At 45.4% G+C, this 19,100-nt stretch overlaps 1 protein-coding gene across 1 annotated transcript in view; it reads right to left on the reverse strand.

Moving 5' to 3' along the window:
* LOC149444805 (leukotriene C4 synthase-like) overlaps nt 1-19,100 on the reverse strand; it is a 60,072-nt gene that overhangs the window by 3,595 nt on the left and 37,377 nt on the right. The window contains exons 3-4 of the mRNA XM_089654498.1: nt 13,026-13,096; nt 10,950-11,031 (exon numbers count right to left, since the gene is read on the reverse strand). Of these exons, the coding sequence (XP_089510624.1) occupies nt 10,950-11,031; nt 13,026-13,096 (153 nt within the window). The remainder of the gene's footprint in view (nt 1-10,949; nt 11,032-13,025; nt 13,097-19,100) is intronic.

Below are 19,100 nucleotides of genomic sequence, written 5' to 3' on the forward strand. Positions count from 1 at the left end.
AGCGTAAGCAGCTTAAATTGAAGGCCATACAGAGGCCTATGTTAAAAATAATAACATGTTTGGGGCATGATTCATGGCGGATTTAGTCAGCTGTGTCAGGAACTGGTGGTTTGATATCCAGACTAATCCACGCCTGATTCATTTTCACAAACGTGAGTCTCTCCACACTTTGGGTGGACAGTCGTGTCCTCCGCGGAGTTACAATACCTCCTGCCGCACTAAACACGCGCTCCGATGCGACGCTACTGGCCGAGCATGACAGCCTTTCAAGGGCAAATTCAGCTAGTTGGGGCCAAAGGTCAAGTTTCGTTGCCCAGTAGTCAAGGGGATTGTCTACCTCAGTTGGCAGGGTGCTGTCCAAGTAGGCCCAAGCCTGTTGTTTGAGGTCCTGCTCCAGGTCCACCTGATGCTGCTGCTGCTGCGGCTGGTTAGTAGTTTCCTCACTGCGCTGGTGAAGAAAGCTACTCATCATCGACTGCAGACTGAGGCAGCCGCTGCTGGTGGAGCTGCCACTGCTCCTACCACCCCACCCCTCCCCTGCTGCCATGGCAGCGGAACGCGAGCGCACAGGGCCCACAGTGTCTGAGGATGGACGTTGGCGCAGAAAGGCAGAGACCAACTGACTACATAGGTGGTTTTTATAGTACGTTATTTTGGCCTCCCTCTCAGCAGGTGTGAAAAAGGCCACCATTTTTGAACGGTAGCGAGGGTCCAACAAGGTGGACAGCCAAAAGTCATCCCTCTGTCTGATGGTTATTATTCGGCTGTCGCTACGCAAGCAACCGAGCATGCTATGGGCCATTTGTGCCAAGGAATGCGAGGGACTCCCTGCCTCCATCTCCACAGCATACTGTCACGGTGCGTCTGGGTCCTCTGTCTCCTCCTCCTCCTCTACCAGATGCTCCTGCTCCTCCACTCCTGTCCGCTGAGTGGAAAAACCACCCATTTCACTCAATAATTCCTGAGCACCAATGTCCTCCTCTACCTCCTCCTCTTCTTCCTGTCCTGCCCCCACAGGGGTCATGTGGCGTTGAGATCTGTGCGCCACGTCTACCGCACCCTGACCAGCCATTGTTAACAGCATTTGTTCCAGGACGTGCAACAGAGGAATGACGTCGTTCATCCCATAGTCCTGCCGACTCACGAATAGCGTGGCCTCCTCAAAGGGCCTGAGCAAGCGGCAGGTGTCACGCATGAGCTGCCAATGGCTGACATCTAAGTTACACAGGGGAGTACCTTTATCCGCTTGTAACATCAGGAAATCGGTGATGGCCTTTCGCTGTTCGTAAAGGCGGTCTAACATATGTAGGGTTGAATTCCACCTTGTTGCAACGTTGCAGATCAGGCGATGCTGTGGAATTTCGTTCTGCCGCTGCAGCTCAAGGAGGGTGTGCTTTGCGGTGTAGGAATGGCTGAAATGCATGCAAAGTTTACGTGACATTTTAAGGATGTCTTGCAGTGGGATGGTGGATTTTAGGAACCGCTTGACAACCAGATTGAACACGTGAGCCATGCATGGCGCATGGCACAACCTTCCTTGACGCAGAGCAGACACCATGTTCTTTCCGTTGTCGGTCAACATGGTTCCGATTTTCAATTTGCGCGGAGACAGCCATCTGTCGATTTCTCTGTTCATTACACTCAGAAGTTTCTCCCCTGTGTGACTACGTTCGCCAAGGCATACCAGGTGCAGCACAGCGTGACACCGTTGCGCCCTGCACATGTGATATACCGGTCGGGTAATGGGACTTGGCACGGGGGTGGCGGCTGAGGACACGGCGGAAGAAGAGGTGGTAGAGGCGGACATCTTTTCTGGACCAAGGACGTGCAAACGTGGAGGCAAAAGCGGCGTGACCTGTCCAAGTTGCTGGTGCGGCTGTGCCGGCACCACGTTCACCCAGTGGGCCGTAAATGACATGTACTGTTCCTGACCGTAGTTACAGCTCCACACGTCGGCGCTGCCGTGCACTTTGGCAGAGACCGACATGCTCAAAGACTGGCCCACCATCTCTTCTACATGTGAATGCCGGCTTGGCACTCTCCACCGCGGCGCGGCACAAGCCATCATTTCTCGGAAAGGTGCTGAGTCCACCACTTGGAAAGGGAGGGACTGCAGCACCAGCAACTTGGACAGGAGGACGTTCAGCTTTTGCACCGTTGGGTGCGTGCTCGCAAACTGTTGTCTCTTGGAAACGGATTCCAAGAAAGACTGCTGACGGAATCCGTGAAGAGGAGTAGCAGGAGAAGGAGCATCTGAACGAGCGGAAGATGCCAACGAGCGACAACTCCCCTCAGCAGAGGTGTTGGAGCCTTGACTGGCTGATAGAGGGCGATTGACGTCGGGTGACGGAGCAAGTAACGTAGCGGGTGATGGAGCGGGGGCTGGGGCAGGCAGAACCGCCGTATCTTTATCACGGTTTTCCCAGGCCACCGAATGGCGACGCTGCATATGCTGACGCAACGCTGTAGTCCCAACATGGGCCCCCTGGCCACGCTTGACTTTCTGGCCACATAGTCGACATACGGCTACGTTTACTTCCTCGGGCGGCTTGACGAAAAATTGCCACACCGCCGAGTAGGAAACTTTGCCCCCGCTACTCCTCACTGGCTGACTGCTACTTCCTCCGTGCACACCGGCACCACTACTGGCCGTGGTGGTAGGCTGCAGTGGAGCTGGTGCTCTACTCCGTGGCCGTTTGGCTCCACTGACACTGCTGCGACCCTGCTGCCTCCTGGGCAGCCCACCAACTGTTTTGCTCGCTGCCAAGCTGGCACCCTCTTCTCCTGATGATGCGGAAGCAATAGCCTGATGACGACGAGGCTGCCAAGTGCGATCAGCCTCATCATCATCAATTAGGGTCTCCGCCTCACTACTAGCCCCCTCGGCTGCGTGTGGGTCAGGAGACAGACCTGTCTCTAGACCGGCTACCGAGCCACTCTCCTCGCCAGTACTTCTTCGCCTGGCTGCTGAAGAGGCGGATGTCTCCCCCCGTTCCTGACCGCCCTCTGTTAGCTCTTTCTCACTGTACAGTGGGGCTGAGCCCACAGCATGCGATACTTCGCTTGGTGAGGGAACACCAAAGGACAGGGGCAGGTAGAGGACACGTGATTTCAGTGGGCTTGCTCCCGGGCCATGCCAACTAACGGTTGTGTCTGACGTACCCACCGACCGTAGGCTGTAGGTGTCAGAGGGGACCTGGGAAGAGGAAGACGACCGAGCCAACCAATCGATGATGGCAGGGTTGTCGGTGGAGACACGACCGCTGGATGACACCGGGAGCACTGGCCTCTGGCTGCGACTAGTGCTGCCTCGACCCCTTCCTCTGCTGCCACGTCTGCTTGCTCCTGAAACATTGCCTCCTCTGCCACTCCTCTGCGTTTTGTCTGACATACTCTTTAATTCAACGATTCTGTGTCCCTGAGTAACAATTCTGTGTCCCTGAGTAACAATTCTGTGTCCCTGAGTAACAATTCTGTGTCCCTCAGTAACGATTCTGTGTCCCTCAGTAACAATTCTGTGTCCCTGAGTAACAATTCTGTGTCCCTGAGTAACGATTCTGTGTCCCTCAGTAACGATTCTGTGTCCCTGAGTAACAATTCTGTGTCCCTGAGTAACAATTCTGTGTCCCTGAGTAACAATTCTGTGTCCCTCAGTAACGATTCTGTGTCCCTCAGTAACAATTCTGTGTCCCTGAGTAACAATTCTGTGTCCCTGAGTAACGATTCTGTGTCCCTCAGTAATGATTCTGTGTCCCTCAGTAACAATTCTGTGTCCCTGAGTAACAATTCTGTGTCCCTGAGTAACAATTCTGTATCCCTGAGTAACAATTCTGTGTCCCTCAGTAACAATTCTGTGTCCCTCAGTAACAATTCTGTGTCTGTCCCTGAGTAACAATTCTGTGTCCCTGAGTAACAATTCTGTGTCCCTGAGTAACAATTCTGTGTCCCTGAGTAACAATTCTGTGTCCCTCAGTAGCAATTCTGTGTCTGTCCCTGAGTAACAATTCTGTGTCCCTGAGTAACAATTCTGTGTCCCTCAGTAACAATTCTGTGTCCCTCAGTAACAATTCTGTGTCCCTCAGTAACAATTCTGTGTCCCTCAGTAACAATTCTGTGTCTGTCCCTGAGTAACAATTCTGTGTCCCTGAGTAACAATTCTGTGTCCCTGAGTAACAATTCTGTGTCCCTGAGTAACAATTCTGTGTCCCTCAGTAACAATTCTGTGTCTGTCCCTCAGTAACAATTCTGTGTCTGTCCCTGAGTAACAATTCTGTGTCCCTGAGTAACAATTCTGTGTCCCTGAGTAACGATTCTGTGTCCCTGAGTAACGATTCTGTGTTCTGAGTAACGATTCTGTGTCCCTCAGTAACGATTCTGTGTCCCTGAGTAACGATTCTGTGTCCCTGAGTAACAATTCTGTGTCTGTCCCTGAGTAACAATTCTGTGTCCCTGAGTAACAATTCTGTGTCTCTCAGTAACAATTCTGTGTCTCTCAGTAACAATTCTGTGTCCCTCAGTAACAATTCTGTGTCCCTCAGTAACAATTCTGTGTCTGTCCCTGAGTAACAATTCTGTGTCCCTCAGTAACAATTCTGTGTCCCTCAGTAACAATTCTGTGTCTGTCCCTGAGTAACAATTCTGTGTCCCTGAGTAACAATTCTGTGTCCCTGAGTAACAATTCTGTGTCCCTCAGTAACAATTCTGTGTCCCTCAGTAACAATTCTGTGTCTGTCCCTGAGTAACAATTCTGTGTCCCTGAGTAACAATTCTGTGTCCCTCAGTAACAATTCTGTGTCCCTCAGTAACAATTCTGTGTCTGTCCCTGAGTAACAATTCTGTGTCCCTGAGTAACAATTCTGTGTCCCTCAGTAACAATTCTGTGTCCCTCAGTAACAATTCTGTGTTTGTTCCTGAGTAACAATTCTGTGTCCCTGAGTAACAATTCTGTGTCCCTGAGTAACAATTCTGTGTTCCTCAGTAACAATTCTGTGTCTGTCCCTGAGTAACAATTCTGTGTCCCTCAGTAACAATTCTGTGTCTCTCAGTAACAATTCTGTGTCCCTCAGTAACAATTCTGTGTCCCTCAGTAACAATTCTGTGTCTGTCTCTGAGTAACAATTCTGTGTCCCTGAGTAACAATTCTGTGTCCCTCAGTAACAATTCTGTGTCCCTGAGTAACAATTCTGTGTCCCTCAGTAACAATTCTGTGTCCCTCAGTAACAATTCTGTGTCTGTCTCTGAGTAACAATTCTGTGTCCCTGATTAACAATTCTGTGTCCCTGAGTAACGATTCTGTGTCCCTAAGTAACGATTCTGTGTCCCTAAGTAATGATTCTGTGGCCCTAAAGTCTCTCTGGCCCTAACTCTGTCCCTAATACAGACAGGTCTGTCTCTCTTGAATGACCGCAGGCTAATGGAGAATTGTAAGATGGCCGCAATTTATAGCTCCACCATTACACAGTGCTGGCTGGCTGGCTGCTGATTGGCTAATGCGATCACATGTCATGAATGAATGCATTATGGGTCAGCGCGCCTTGTCTGCGCGCCTTCCCAGAGATCCCCGCTCCGTCGCCACACATGTCGCCGCCATTTTTGGGAAAATTCGATTCGTGCATCCGAAGTTGGCTAATTTTCGGATTCGGCGCGAATCTAATATTTCCCAATATTCGAAACGAATTCCACTTCGCCATGTTCGATTCGCTCATCTCTAAACATAACAAATTGGAACTACCACTATTTTGTTCCCTAGGGTGTCTGCTTTCAGAAAATATATAATGTTTTGGGGGTTTTATGTAATCTTTAGGCCCAAAATAATTTTTTTTTAAATGTATGCAAAAACAGCTTGGGCAGCCAAAGGGTTAAACAGACCAGAAAAGCGCAAAAAAAAAAAAATTGTCAAGGTTTTTGTACACTTTAACTTAGCAGGATAGCCATACCTGACCGGATATATATACATCCTTTGTCCCTGTACAGCCAGTCCTTAAAGTGTTACTAAACCCACAACAGTAAGATCAGTCTGTATATGCAGGAAAGCATGCTTGTTATACTCACTGTGGAACCTAAGGGGTTAATCCTCTGCATTGTGTAAAAAGGCTGTTTGATCCTGACTTCTCTGATCTTTCCCTTCTTCCAGTGTCCCCCTCTTATCTCCTGATAAGACATAGGGTGGAGTCACTCTGCACATGCTCAGTTTGGTGTGTATTGCTAGAGAGGTTTTTTTTTCTCCTGGGAGAGTGATCAGCACAGGCCAATCAGCACTGTCCAGGCAAGAGTCCTGCATTCTCCTAGAGCAGAATGAAAACTCCTCCTACAAGCTTTCACATGCGCTCTGCTGGACACTGATAGAAGTCACAAAGCTGCTCTAACTGCTGATGAGAAAAGGTATTTAGCAGTTTAGATTTACTAAAATAATTGCATTTCTATGTTGTGTGTACTGTGGGAGACCAGATATAGTGAATGCAGGGTCCTGGGTTTAGTAACACTTTAAGGGCGTTCTTCTGAGAACGGAGGTGTTCAGGAGAAATTAGTACTCTATTCTAAGAGTGCTCAGGTAGCAAGTGCCGCCAGGAATAACGAGGATAATGGTCAGAGGAGATAAACATACAGAAGCAGGATGTGGCTGTGCCACTCAGGTTTTTAGGAGTTGGGGGGATAGGAGGATTGTTTAGGGCAGGAGAGCAAGCTAGGATGGGTAAATGTACTTTGAAATGGACTGAACTGCTAGGAGCAAGTGCAAAAAGGGGACTTCTCAATCCAGTAACAGCATTTTGTTAAATGAACATTTCTAGGAAGAGAAATACACAGACTGCCGCTGATTCCACATACACAGACCATTTCTTCCAAAAATATGTTCCTCCAGTGGTTTTAAAACTGAGTCAGCGAACCGGACAAAGTACACAAGTCTGGAGTTCAGACTTCAGTTGCTGAATTCATGTTGCAGTAGAGAACTAGAGAAGGTATTGAAGGTGTTAAATCAGCTAGACAAAATGGCATTTTCAGAATGAGGTCTCCAATCACAACCTTCTTATTTCTCCCATGTCAGGCTTCCTTAACTACTTGCCCTCCTGAGGATTTACCCCCCTTCCTGACCAGGCCATTTTTTGCGATACGGCACTGCATTACTTTAACTGACAATTGCGTGGTCATGCAACGCTGTACCCAAATTAAATATATGTCCTTTTTTTCCCACAAATCGAGCTCTTTTTCGGTGGTATTTGATTGCCTCTGCATTTTTCATTTTTTGTGCTATCAACAAAAAAAGACTGACAATTTTGAAAAAAAAAACCTGTATTTTTGACTTTTTGCTATTAAACATGTCCAGTAATAAAATTTTAAAAATCAAATTTCATCATAATTTTGGCCAAAATGTATTCTGCTACATGTCTTTGCTGAAAAAAATCCTAATACGTGTAAATTCATTGGTTTACGTGAAAGTTATAGCGTTTACAAATGGCGGTATAGATTTTTTTTTTACTAGTAATGGTGGTGATCAGCGTTACTGCAGCAGGCATTCTGACACTGGGGGGAACTGACATCCCCAGTGACACCAATACAGTGATCAGTGCTAATAAGAAGCACTGACACTGTACTAATGGCACTTGGCAGGAAGGGGTTAACATCTGGGGAGATCAAAGGGTTAACTGTTTTGTTGCTGTTTTGCTGTGTGTGTGCTTTACACTGTAAGCACACTGCTTTGTATGGCTGTGCTATGCAGAAGCTGACAGGGGAGAGATCTGTATTTTTTACATACACGTCTCTTCATCAGTGATACTTGGCAATTGCCGGGTGCCATTGGGGAATCACTGGTCGGGACCCATTGATCGACAGCTGAAGCCTCCAATGGCAGCGCGGGTAGGGCGTGTAGGGCGGGTAGGGCCCCCTACACGCGAATGCAAAATCACATTTATATACATGATTTTTCACAGCCATGCTGCCCTGTAGCAGTATTCACTTAACGTCCTTAACTCCAATGCAAACTTATTGTTCATATGAGAAAAGTGCATGCAAAAATGTTAGTGTGAATATAGACTTTAAAGTGGTTGTAAAGGCTGAAGGTTTTTTACCTTTATGCATAATATACATGAAGGTAAAAAACCTTCAGTGTGCAGCTCCCCAAGCCCCCCTAATACTTACCTGAGCCCAATCATAATCCAGTAATGTGCATGAGAGCAGCTGTTTTCATGGGTCTCTCCCTTCCAGGGGCGGACTGACAACTCATGGGGCCACCGGGCAATAGGGGATCATGGGGCCCCTGTGTCCTTGCCCACACTCAAAATAGCCTATGAAAAAGGTACCAGGGGCATCTCATGGGGCCCCCTACTGACCTCGGGCAGTGCCCGAGTTACCAAATGGTCAGTCCGCCCCTGCTCCCTTCTCATTGGCTCCCACTGCTGTCAATCACACTCAGTGAGGAGGGAGTGGAGGGCAGGACTGATATACGCTCTATGTGCCCCATAGACACACAGAGATGGCTCGGGAGCAAGCATGTGAAAGGGCCCCAGAGAAAGCGGCTTGCTTTGAGGACACTTGGAAAAAGGGAGGAGCCAGAAGTGCTGGAGGGGTTTCCGAGAAGAGGAGGATCAGGGCTGCTCTTTGCAAAACCATTGCACAGAGCAGGTAATTATGATGATAAAAATCATGAAATCATAAAGGTGAAGGTATTGCCTCTTTTATTCAGCAATAATTTTGTGATTACTTAAAGGATAAGTTCACCTTTTCAGGTAGAATTTCACTTTTCATATTAAATAGAAGCATTTTCCAGTGCCATTTCTGGCCCAGTTCTTATCCCAATGTGCTTTTCTCTCACTTACCTTATCTATAGGTTTACAATCTTGTCAGCTTATTTGAATTTTTAAATGATTTTCAGATTCTATCACCTCCTGCAGATCATCTCTCAGCATTCACTTCATGTAGGCCATCTCCCAGAAGCCTTCACTTCCTTGTTGTATCACAGCAGGGGGTGTGATCACCACTCTGGACCACAGCTCCCTCATTAAAATACTACCTTCCACCCACTGTCTATACAATGTGATTGTACACTCTCCTTTAGATCTCCCATCAGCTATGTTGTACAAGGGCCTGTCTGATTTGATATGGATTGGAGTAGATTGTTCAGGTGTGTCCTCCTATTTCATAGTTCAGGTAAATCTACAGGAAGTTGTACAGAGATTGTACAGTCAGATTGCATAGTGTATGGCCATCTTTGTTCACGCACATAGGAGAGTGGACGGAGACACACAGTTGTCAGGCCCCATTCACATCTCCACTAGGATCTCCATCTCAGCAAAAACTAACATTCCCACATGCGTTTGTTTTGGGTGTTTTGGAGCGTTTTCACTCATCACGCATAGGACAGCCCATTCACTTGAATGGGCTGCCCTACACACAACAATCGCCCCAAAGAAGCTTCAGAACTTTTTTTGGAGCGGAGCATGATGTGTTACTGCAATTTTGGGTGCTTTTGCCACACTTGGGGTGCCTTTAACATGTAAGGACAACACAAACACGATGCACATTTGCAGCGTTTCTGAAACGGATGGCAAAGCAAGCATTTTCTGTGCAGTTTGCCATGCGTTTGTAAACACACAGGTGTGAATGGAGCCTCGTTATGTAAACAAACCAATTTCACTTTCAGGCCCCATTCACACCTAGAGTAGTGGGAGCTCATGTTTCTGGGCTTGTTTTTCTATTGGCAAACATAGGGCAGCCCATTGATTTCAATGGGCTACGCTACACATGGCAAAAAAGCTCATGGGACATTTTGGGGTGATGTGGGTTGCATGTTTTTTACTGTGCGCTTTGCTGCATTCATCACTTGTTTTTTCACATGGCAAAATTTGTGCTTGTTTCTGTGTAACAATTAATGGCACCAAAAGCATAACTAGTTATACAATCTAATTGTACAATCTCTGTAAGATCTCCTTTATATTTACCAAAACTATATCATAGGAGGACACACCATCTATCCAATCACTCTGTATCCAATCAGGCAGGTCCTTGCACTACATAGTTGATGGTAGATCTAAAATAGATTGTATAATCAGATTGTATAGTGAGCTCTATCCACATAGGCAGTTATCTGATCACTCATCCCCTGCATAGAAAAAAAAATTATATCTGTGTATTTAGAACAGTGATCACTGATTAATTGTATTGGAAAACCGTGCACCTGTGGAAGTAGGTGGTAGTGATCTGCTGGAAAGGGGGAAGGTAGCCACAGGTGTGGGCTAATGAGGTCAGCTGATGAAATCCATTCATTTTCTTACTGTTTTTTCTCTCCTAAATCTACATACCAGCAAATGATGAAGCTTTCTAAGAAATTCAGCAAGAGCTAAGGTAAGCCCTTTTTCTCAAAAGCAAAGAAAACGTTTATTTTTCTGCAACAGGGGTACATGAATGGTGTATTGGTACATAAGGGAGATGGAATTTAGAAAGCCTTTGAAGGCTCAGTTTAAAAAAAAAAAAGGGGGGGGGGGGGTTTACATAGGTGTCTGCGGAGTATTGTACCAGTAAGCCGTGGATTCTGCAACACAAAGCTACTGACGATTCTTCTTCCAGATCTCTGGAAGAGATACAGAGGTACAGGATTTCAGTTATAGAACTGAAGGAAGTGTTAATGGACTACGAGTGTGATTACAGCATTTGTATTCAATAAGAATTTGCTGCAGTGGCAGACGGGACTTGTAGTTCATTCATAGAGATCTGTGAATAAATGAGACAGTTGTGTGGTTGGACCCACACACAGCCATGCTGATTTCAAAAGTGACAGCACCTGTGGGGGAGAGGAACCCCCACACGCTGTCTCGAGGGGTTTGGTTTGAGGGAGTGGGGTTATATACACAATGTTACAGATTACACCCTAAATGTAACACGATGCACAAGTTGAAGTTAAGCTTTAAGATGTTTGTAATTGGAAAAAAAAATGTTTCATGTGTACAATATCCACATACCTTCCCTGAGCAGAAGCTGTATAGCCATTGAAATATTCATACCGAGCGTAGAGGTAAAATAAACCACAGATGGCTGCAGTTCCTGGGTAAAGTTGGGAAAAGGGTGCAGATAATAAAATGTGAATATTCTCTGCCATGCTGTCATATCAGTTTACAATCAAAATGATATAGTATTGTGATGGAGGTCAGAGTGAGGAACCAGTGAGAACCATGGGGGATTTAGGACTTCAGGAGATGATTCCCCAGGACTGGAGCAGCATGTAGTGGTAACAAAAAAAGAGTATTTACATTTCTCTTTCATAGGGATCTTTTGCATTAGAAACTTTTTACAGGTCACTTTAAAATGTTAATGCCGAAACGGACATCAAGAAAAACATTACACAGTCAGATTAAAAACAGACCATCTAGTTCAACCAATAGAAAAAAAAAATGGAAGAAAACAAACAAAAAGTAAACCTCCATATACACAATCCTATGCCCACAGTTTATCCATAGGAAGGCAAAAAAAACCAATAACGCATGGTCCAATTTGTTCTGGCGAGGAGGGAGAGGTAGTTCCTTCCTGATCCCACAGGAAGTAATTGGATATTCCCTGGATCAACTACCCTTGGTGTTATTACCTCTAAATGTTAGTATCCAGTTATATTTTGTGCATTTAGGAATGCATCCATTTTTTTTAACAGTCTACTGAACTGGCCAGAACTAGTTCTTGAGGGAGTTTATTCCACATTTTCACAGCTCTTACTGTGAAGAAGTATTTCCATACATGGAGGTTAAAATTCTTTCCCTCAGACACAGAGTGTCCCCTTGTCCTCTGTAAGGACCTAAAAGTGAACAAGGACACCAAGTTCACTATATGGACCACTGATGTATTTATACACGTTGATCATATCCCCCCTTAATCTCCTCTTCTCAAGAGAGAATAAATTCAGTTCCTCTAATCTTTCCTCATAGCTGAGCTCCTCCATGCCTTTTATCAGTTTGGTTGCCCTTCTCTGCACTTTCTCCAGTTCTCCGATATTCTTTTTGTGAACTGGTGTTCAAAACTGAACTGCAAATTCCAGATGAGCTCTTTTTCTAATGACTTGAAGAGGGACAAAAACTATGACTCTCTCTGTAGTCTATATCTCTTTTAATACAAAAAAGGATTTTGCTGGCTTTAGAAACTTCAACTTGGCATTGAATGCTATTATTAAATCTATGATCTACCAGAACATCCAGATCCTTCTCAATAATTGACTTCCTTAGTTGCTCTTCTCCTAGTATGTGTGATGCATGCACTGAAATGGTAATCCCAAACTATCATTTATAAATAGGTTTAAAAGTATGGGTCCCAGCACCGAAACTTTGATGGCACCACTAATAACCTTAGACCATCCAGAGTATGAAGCGTTAATCACTGTATTCTGAATGCGAACTTCAATCCAGTTTCAATCTGAATTTTCTAAGTTTATAGACTTTAAAGTACACTTTAACCATATGTGGGGAACTGTCAAACGCTTTTGCAAAATCCAAGTATACTATACCAACAGCCACTCCTTTGTCTAAAATGTTTGCTTACTTCCTCATAGAAATCAGATTTGTTTGACAATTTCCGTCTTTTGTGACTTCATGCTAACAGTTGCTAAAAATATTGTTTTCTAGCAAAAACTCTTCTATGTGGTCTTTTGTTAAACTTTCAAGAATCTTCCCTGCTGTAGAAGTTAAAGTAATGGGTCTGTAGCTGCTTGGTAAAGACTTTGATCCCTTTCACCAATCCATTTGTACTATGCCAGTCATTAAAGAGTCTCTAAAATGTAGAAACAACGGCTTTGAAATAACAGAGCTCAACTCTTTGAGGACACATGGGCCATCTAGTCCAGGTGCTTTATTCACCTTTATCTTGTCCAAATGTTCCTGGACCATGTCAGTTTTGACCCATTGTGGATCAATTTGGCTTTGTCAATTCTATCCCCATTATTGATTTCACCCTCCCACCCCCATTTTCCTTTATAAACACAGAGCTGATGAAGGTATTTAATAAATTTGCCTCCCTAAGTGTACATAAAAGATAAAACAGGACTTGCATTTACTTACCTTGATGGAAAAAGATTCCGGCAACCCATAGAACAGAGAGAAAGACTGGAAAATATTCAGAGCAGTTCAGCCTAAGGGAAAATAAATAAAGACACTATATTATTTATTTCAGGTACTTATATAGTGCCATCAATTTACGCAGCGCTTTACATATATATTGTACATTCACATCGGCCCCTAACCCTCAAGGGGTGTACAATCTAAGGTCCCTAAATCACATTCATACATACATATACTAGGGCCAATTTAGACAGGAGCCAATTCATCTGCCAGCATGTCTTTGGAGTGTGGAAGGAAACCGGAGTACCCGGAGGAAACCCACGCAGGCACAGGGAGAACATGCAAACTCTAGGCAGGTGGTGCCGTGGTTGGGATTTTGAACCGGTAACCCTAGTACTACCAGGCAGTGTATATAAGAAAAGAATGCTTGGATCCCAGATGATGGATCCTATGCTGCCATTGCTGATTTACTTCCACAATTGCAAGTTTCCTGGCTGTCATGCTGATTCTTTAGCTTCAGTATACAGTATATGTACTGTATATATTAGCAAGAAAAATTTTGCAAGCAGGCAGGTTTTTTTTATTGCAGAAGAGGCATACTCTGGGGGAAATTTTTAAATCCTGTTGCGTGGCAAAATACTTAACAGGAGTAGTGAAGCAGATGCATTTATTTGTTACAGGCATAAGTTCCTTCTTTGGCTGCTCTAAGGCCCATAGATAAGTTAGTTCAATCCAGCAGGTTGAACAAAAAAACTGACTCGATTCCCCCTTATGCACACTTGATGTGGATGGGAGAATTCTCCCCACTAAGCTATTGTATAGTGACAGCGGAGAGTCTTCTCTGTTGTCAGAATACGTTGATCAGCATTGCAGGCTGCACCCTGCAGCCCTGATCTACCAGGAACATCTGACTGCATTATTTGACTTCTGTACAACTACAGTGTTCATACATGTATCGAAATTTGGCCAGTCCCTGCTGAACCTGCTGAATTTTGATCCAGATATGACCAGCTTAAAGATACACTTGGGATTGAAGGAAACCTGATCCTGACCACTTCTTAACCCTTTCAAGCTGACACCTGCTGGCCCTTTAAGGGGAGGTGGGGTTTAGGGTCATGTGACCGCTGTGATTGGCTGTCACATGATCAGTAAGGTCCCAATCGCAGAGATCAGGACCTTTCCATGAGATGCCGACACATGTGCTAGGAGTGCGCAGGGTGCATGCTCTCAGTACATGTTTGTTTATAACTGGTACACAAATATGCAGCCGCTCAGCGTCAAGGCCCAGCCGTCGAGAGGCCGCATATTTGCGTACTGTCGGCATGAAGAGGTTAATTATGCGATTGTCTTCATAAATGTCTCCCAATGAGTTACCACAGCAGTGCCTCATCCTTTTTCAGAGGGATCATCAGAGTGCAATTTTTCTTTAAATTTTTTTTTTTTTTTTTTTCACATTAGTTTCCCTTTAACAACTATGCACCTGCGTAAAAAAAACAAATCCTATTTATTGCCATGGACCAGCACACTGTTATTTAGTTCTAGTACCTCTTGCTCCCATAAGAGACTGGTGCATGCATCTCCCAAAGGATAGGACTGGGCACTGGAGGAAAATAGCCTGTCCACTCAGCCCGTCTTTACCTTGGTACATATGTTAGGCCGACTGATCCTTCTTCTTTTTTTTTTTGGATTGTGGATACTGGATTTTTATGGCAGCAACTGGCACTGATACTAGCAGGTACTGTTATGACTCCATACTCACCAGACAATTCATTAAATGACTTCTGCTGCATATAGATTAGTGGTTTTCGTGTTACTTCCTAAAGTGCTTCTAAACGCTAGACATTTCCTGCATAGGGTAAAAAATATCCCAGTATTTGTATTGCCTGTTCCCTCCTAAATTCTTACCTGAGTCTTCACTTAATCCCTGCGCTGTGCCCATCTATAGCTGCTCTATTCTCTCTTCTTGTATTCACAGGAGAGAGGTAGTAGAGGGAGCCATTGGAGTGGGGGGTGGGGCCTAGCCGGGATGCGTGTGTCCTAGCATTTCTGTCCACAGCCATCTTGAGTAAGGGCAAATGATTAATGTAACATGTACTTTCTGGAATCCATCTGCCCTTAGCACAGGCATACAAGGAGGATGTGCTTAGCTGAGAAAGCCCCTCCTCTGGATTAAAAAAAAAAAAGCCCATAAGGACTCCTGGGATAAATGCAAGGCTGGTGCTAGACTGTTTTGCGCCCTAAGCAAGACCAGCTACTTGCAGAACCACCCCCCCCCTCCCCCACAGACACACACACAAAACCCTAAAACTTCAGAATAAAAATCCTTGCCAACATTATCTGTGTGGAGACTGACTAGGGAGCTGGGATGAAGTGATGTTGCACGCAGCATGGCTTGTGTGGCACCTCTTTGGCTGGATACCTCTTCTTCATGGATTGGCTGAAGTTTGCAGGAGACAGCTCTATCTCCAGTTAATATAATCCAATCCTGTCTGAGGACAGGAACCAGAAGTGACATTTTACATATTACTTCCGGGTCATTAACAGGAAGTGGAGATCAGTGAACAGTGTTCGCTGATCTCCCTCCCTTCTACTGGTGGCACCCACCATACAGGTCCCAGGTCTGCTAATCGGAGCACAGCCTTGGGAAGCATGGCAGGGCACGTGAGAGTGTGTAGAAGTGATCTGGAGGCTGCACAGCTATTGGATCATTTCCACTTGACAGCCTGTCAGATTTACACACACTCAATAAGATGCTTCCTGTTAGTTCTTATTTACATTTGTGTTTAAGGGACATTAAAAATGTGTGGATGAGTCACACTTTTACCATTCTCCAACCACTCCCCATTATGCTGCAAAGACACAGCCACCATAGTACGGCAACAAGGAGTTTTACACAGCACCCCGCCACTATTACCATACTGTGCAAAACCTCCCACTGCCGTACTACGGTGGAAGTTCCTTTGCAGCATAATGGGGAGTGGTTGGGGATGGTAAAAGTGTGGCTCAGCTGCACATATTCAATGTCCCTCAAACACACGTGTAAGCATCTTACTGTGCTTATGTGATCGTCGTCATTATCATGATGATAATCACACAGTACAGAAGCTGTATGCCTGTATACAGTGTATGGCTGTATTCCTCTGTGACTCAGAAAACAGCAATTGTGAGCTTGCCTGTGCACCAGGTTCCCATTGCTGCCTGCGCCCTCGGCCAACTTTCTGCTGAATCACCTCCCGCCGCTGGGCTACAGCCTCACGTTCCACCCACTGATCAGCATTGCAAAACGCAGCAAGCTTTAGCCTCCCATAACAAAGAAACTACCTCTCTACTCCTTGCCTCTTGGGCCCCTCTGGTGAACTGATGGGCTCCTGGGAAAATATAATTAAAGTGTTACTAAACCCTGGACCCTGCATTTGCTATATTTGGTCCCCCACAGTACACAGAACATGGAAGTGCAATTATTTTAGTAAATATAAACTGCTACATATCTTTTCTCATCAGCAGTTAGAGCAGTCTTGTGCCTTCAGCAGAGCATTGGTTAAAGTTTGTAGTAGGAGTTTTCTTTCTGCTCTAGGAGGATGCAAAACCCCTGACCTGTCTGGACAGTGCTGATTGGCCCTGTGCTGATCACATGCACTCTCCAAAGAAAAAAAAAACCTCTCTAGCAATACACACTAAACTGAGCATGTGCAGAATGGCTACGAGTTCAGTCTGTCTTATCAGGAGATAAGATGTGGACATCTGAACAAGAGGAGGGGCAGAGACCACAGAATCAAATGGCCTTTTTACACAATGCAGAGGATTAACCCCTTAGGTTCCACAGTGAGTATAACAAGCATGCTTTACTGCATATACAGACTGATTTTACTGTTGTGGGTTCAGTAACACTTACAGCAGGGCCAGCTGTACTGCCCTATTGGTGGCCCTGGCCATGGCTGCGCGCCAGGCAGCAGTGCACCATAGATGGCTGCCTAGTTTGACTAGTGGTAGCACTGGTCCAGGATATATGACATCATTTTGGCCTAGGCTAGAAACCAGGAAGCAACTGAAGAAATGTAAAAAAAAGTTTATAATATACCTTCCTATCTATTTACTAATGATAGCAGCATAAAGATTGAAAATAGTAAATGTTGATTGAGAGATTAAAGTTCTGCTTTAATGCAAGGGTTAAATGCTCGTTTATGCCTAGGGTACCAGTAAATAGGACTATTATTTACCTAATCCCTTGCTCCTGCAGGCATCTTCCTTGCTTTGTGCCTGGCCTGTTGTAGCCTTTTTTCTGCAGTCATCATAGGCATTTTGACATTATCAAGTACAATGCAGTGCCAAAAGGCTTGTACTGAGAATGCTAAGGACAAGTTGGAGCATCAAGGTGAAGAGTAGAGCACTGGCTGTTGGGGGAGTGAGGGATAAGGTAAGTTCTTTTTATTGGTACCCTAGGCCTGAACAAATATGTTACCCTTGCAGTGTGGAGTGGCTCACTTCTCCCAGGGAATATTTTTCTTTTATCCGGCATTCAGTTTTAAGCAGAACTTTTCAGCAGCAGTATGTCTGCTGAATAATGTAACTAAAGCCAGAAAACCTCAGTATGATAATGATCTTATTATTCTGTACTTCACTGAGCAGATAGACTTTGTATCATCAATTTATAGCTGTGGTGTAGGATGAGGAACTATTTAATACAGCAAACATGTACTTAATGGTTTTTATGGTAAGGCAACACTAATTCTTCATCTTCTTGTTTTTGTATTTCCGTTTGCTGACTTAGAGAAGGAAGGGACAACCTAGAAGTTTAACTATTTTTCAGCCTACATTGCTGTTGTTCCACCCTAAAACATATGTCTCCATTTCTCAAATGGCAGTAAACTATGTTGCACACAGGGACCTTCAGGTGATCCCATTTTTGTTTCTGGGCAGATTGAAGAAAAGGTGAATCTAATAGTTTACTATAGCATTCTGTTGTTGGATGGGATCACTGGGCCCTACAGTCATTTAGTTGTCTGATAAAGAATATTTAACCAGCACATTGGGGTAGTATGACGGAGGGTAGGCAGGACAGAACACACAAAGCGGCTGGCAAACACACAAAGCTTTATTGAGACAAAATGACAGTCACTCAATAGAGGGATTGCAGGGGAGTGACCTCGCCAGTAGGGGAATAGTAAGGAGAGGGCCAAAACACTTGTAGTCCAGCCCCAAGGGCAAGTTAAGGTCTCTGCAGACTGTTTGTAATCCAACAGTGAGGCAGAGGAACAGTTCAAGCAAAATAGGGGAAGCATATACTCACGGATCCAACAGGGTGCCTGGTCTCCCAGGGGACAAGATAGTATGACACAGGTACCTGCCAGAGTCCGGAGTATGCGTGTGGTCTCTCCCTTGGCTAAGGTCTCAGGCAGGGCTGGCGTGCGGTCTCCCCTCTGGCTGGGGTCTCAGGCAGAGCTAGCGTGCGGTCTCCCCCTTGGCTGGGGTCTCAGGCAGGGCTGGCGTGCAGTCTCCCTTCTGGCTGGGGTCTCAGGCAGAGTTTAGCCACGAGGGTCCTATCGCAGCTGGGCTCCCTCGATGGCTGCGCAGCAGAAGAGGATGGTCGGGAAGAGCTCGGTACCAGTCTCTTAAACCGGTGTAGGACGCTTCCCGGTCGCCCTGGTAACCAGGGGGGCTGTGGGCAGCGTGCCTCATTGCTCGGCAATGAGGCTTGGCTTCAAAGAGCCAAGGCAGGACGAAAGACAGCAGGGAGCCGGTCATGCTGAAAGGGGGGGGGAGTGGCTAACGAAGTTTGGGCTAGAATACACAAACGACAGAGAGGAAATTGTCTAAAGAAGTTTGGGTTGGAATGCATTATTGCAGGGGAGGAAAGGCATTAATTGAATTTGGGAACATTTGGCAGGATGACAGGGGGGAAATGCATTGATTGAAGTTGAGAACATTTTGGCACAAGAACGTAAGGAATTAATTAAGGATGTACTTCATTTAGGCACAAGGAATTAAGTATGGGATTAAGGAAGAAATTAATAATTGGGGCTGGCAGAACACCTATATTGTGACAGGTAGATTTACTAAAACTGGTGCACTCAGAAT

The sequence above is a fragment of the Staurois parvus genome, unplaced genomic scaffold, assembly GCF_062004578.1.
Source record: "Staurois parvus isolate SC_StPar_1 unplaced genomic scaffold, SC_StPar_1.0 ptg000770l, whole genome shotgun sequence".
Taxonomy (NCBI): domain Eukaryota; kingdom Metazoa; phylum Chordata; class Amphibia; order Anura; family Ranidae; genus Staurois; species Staurois parvus.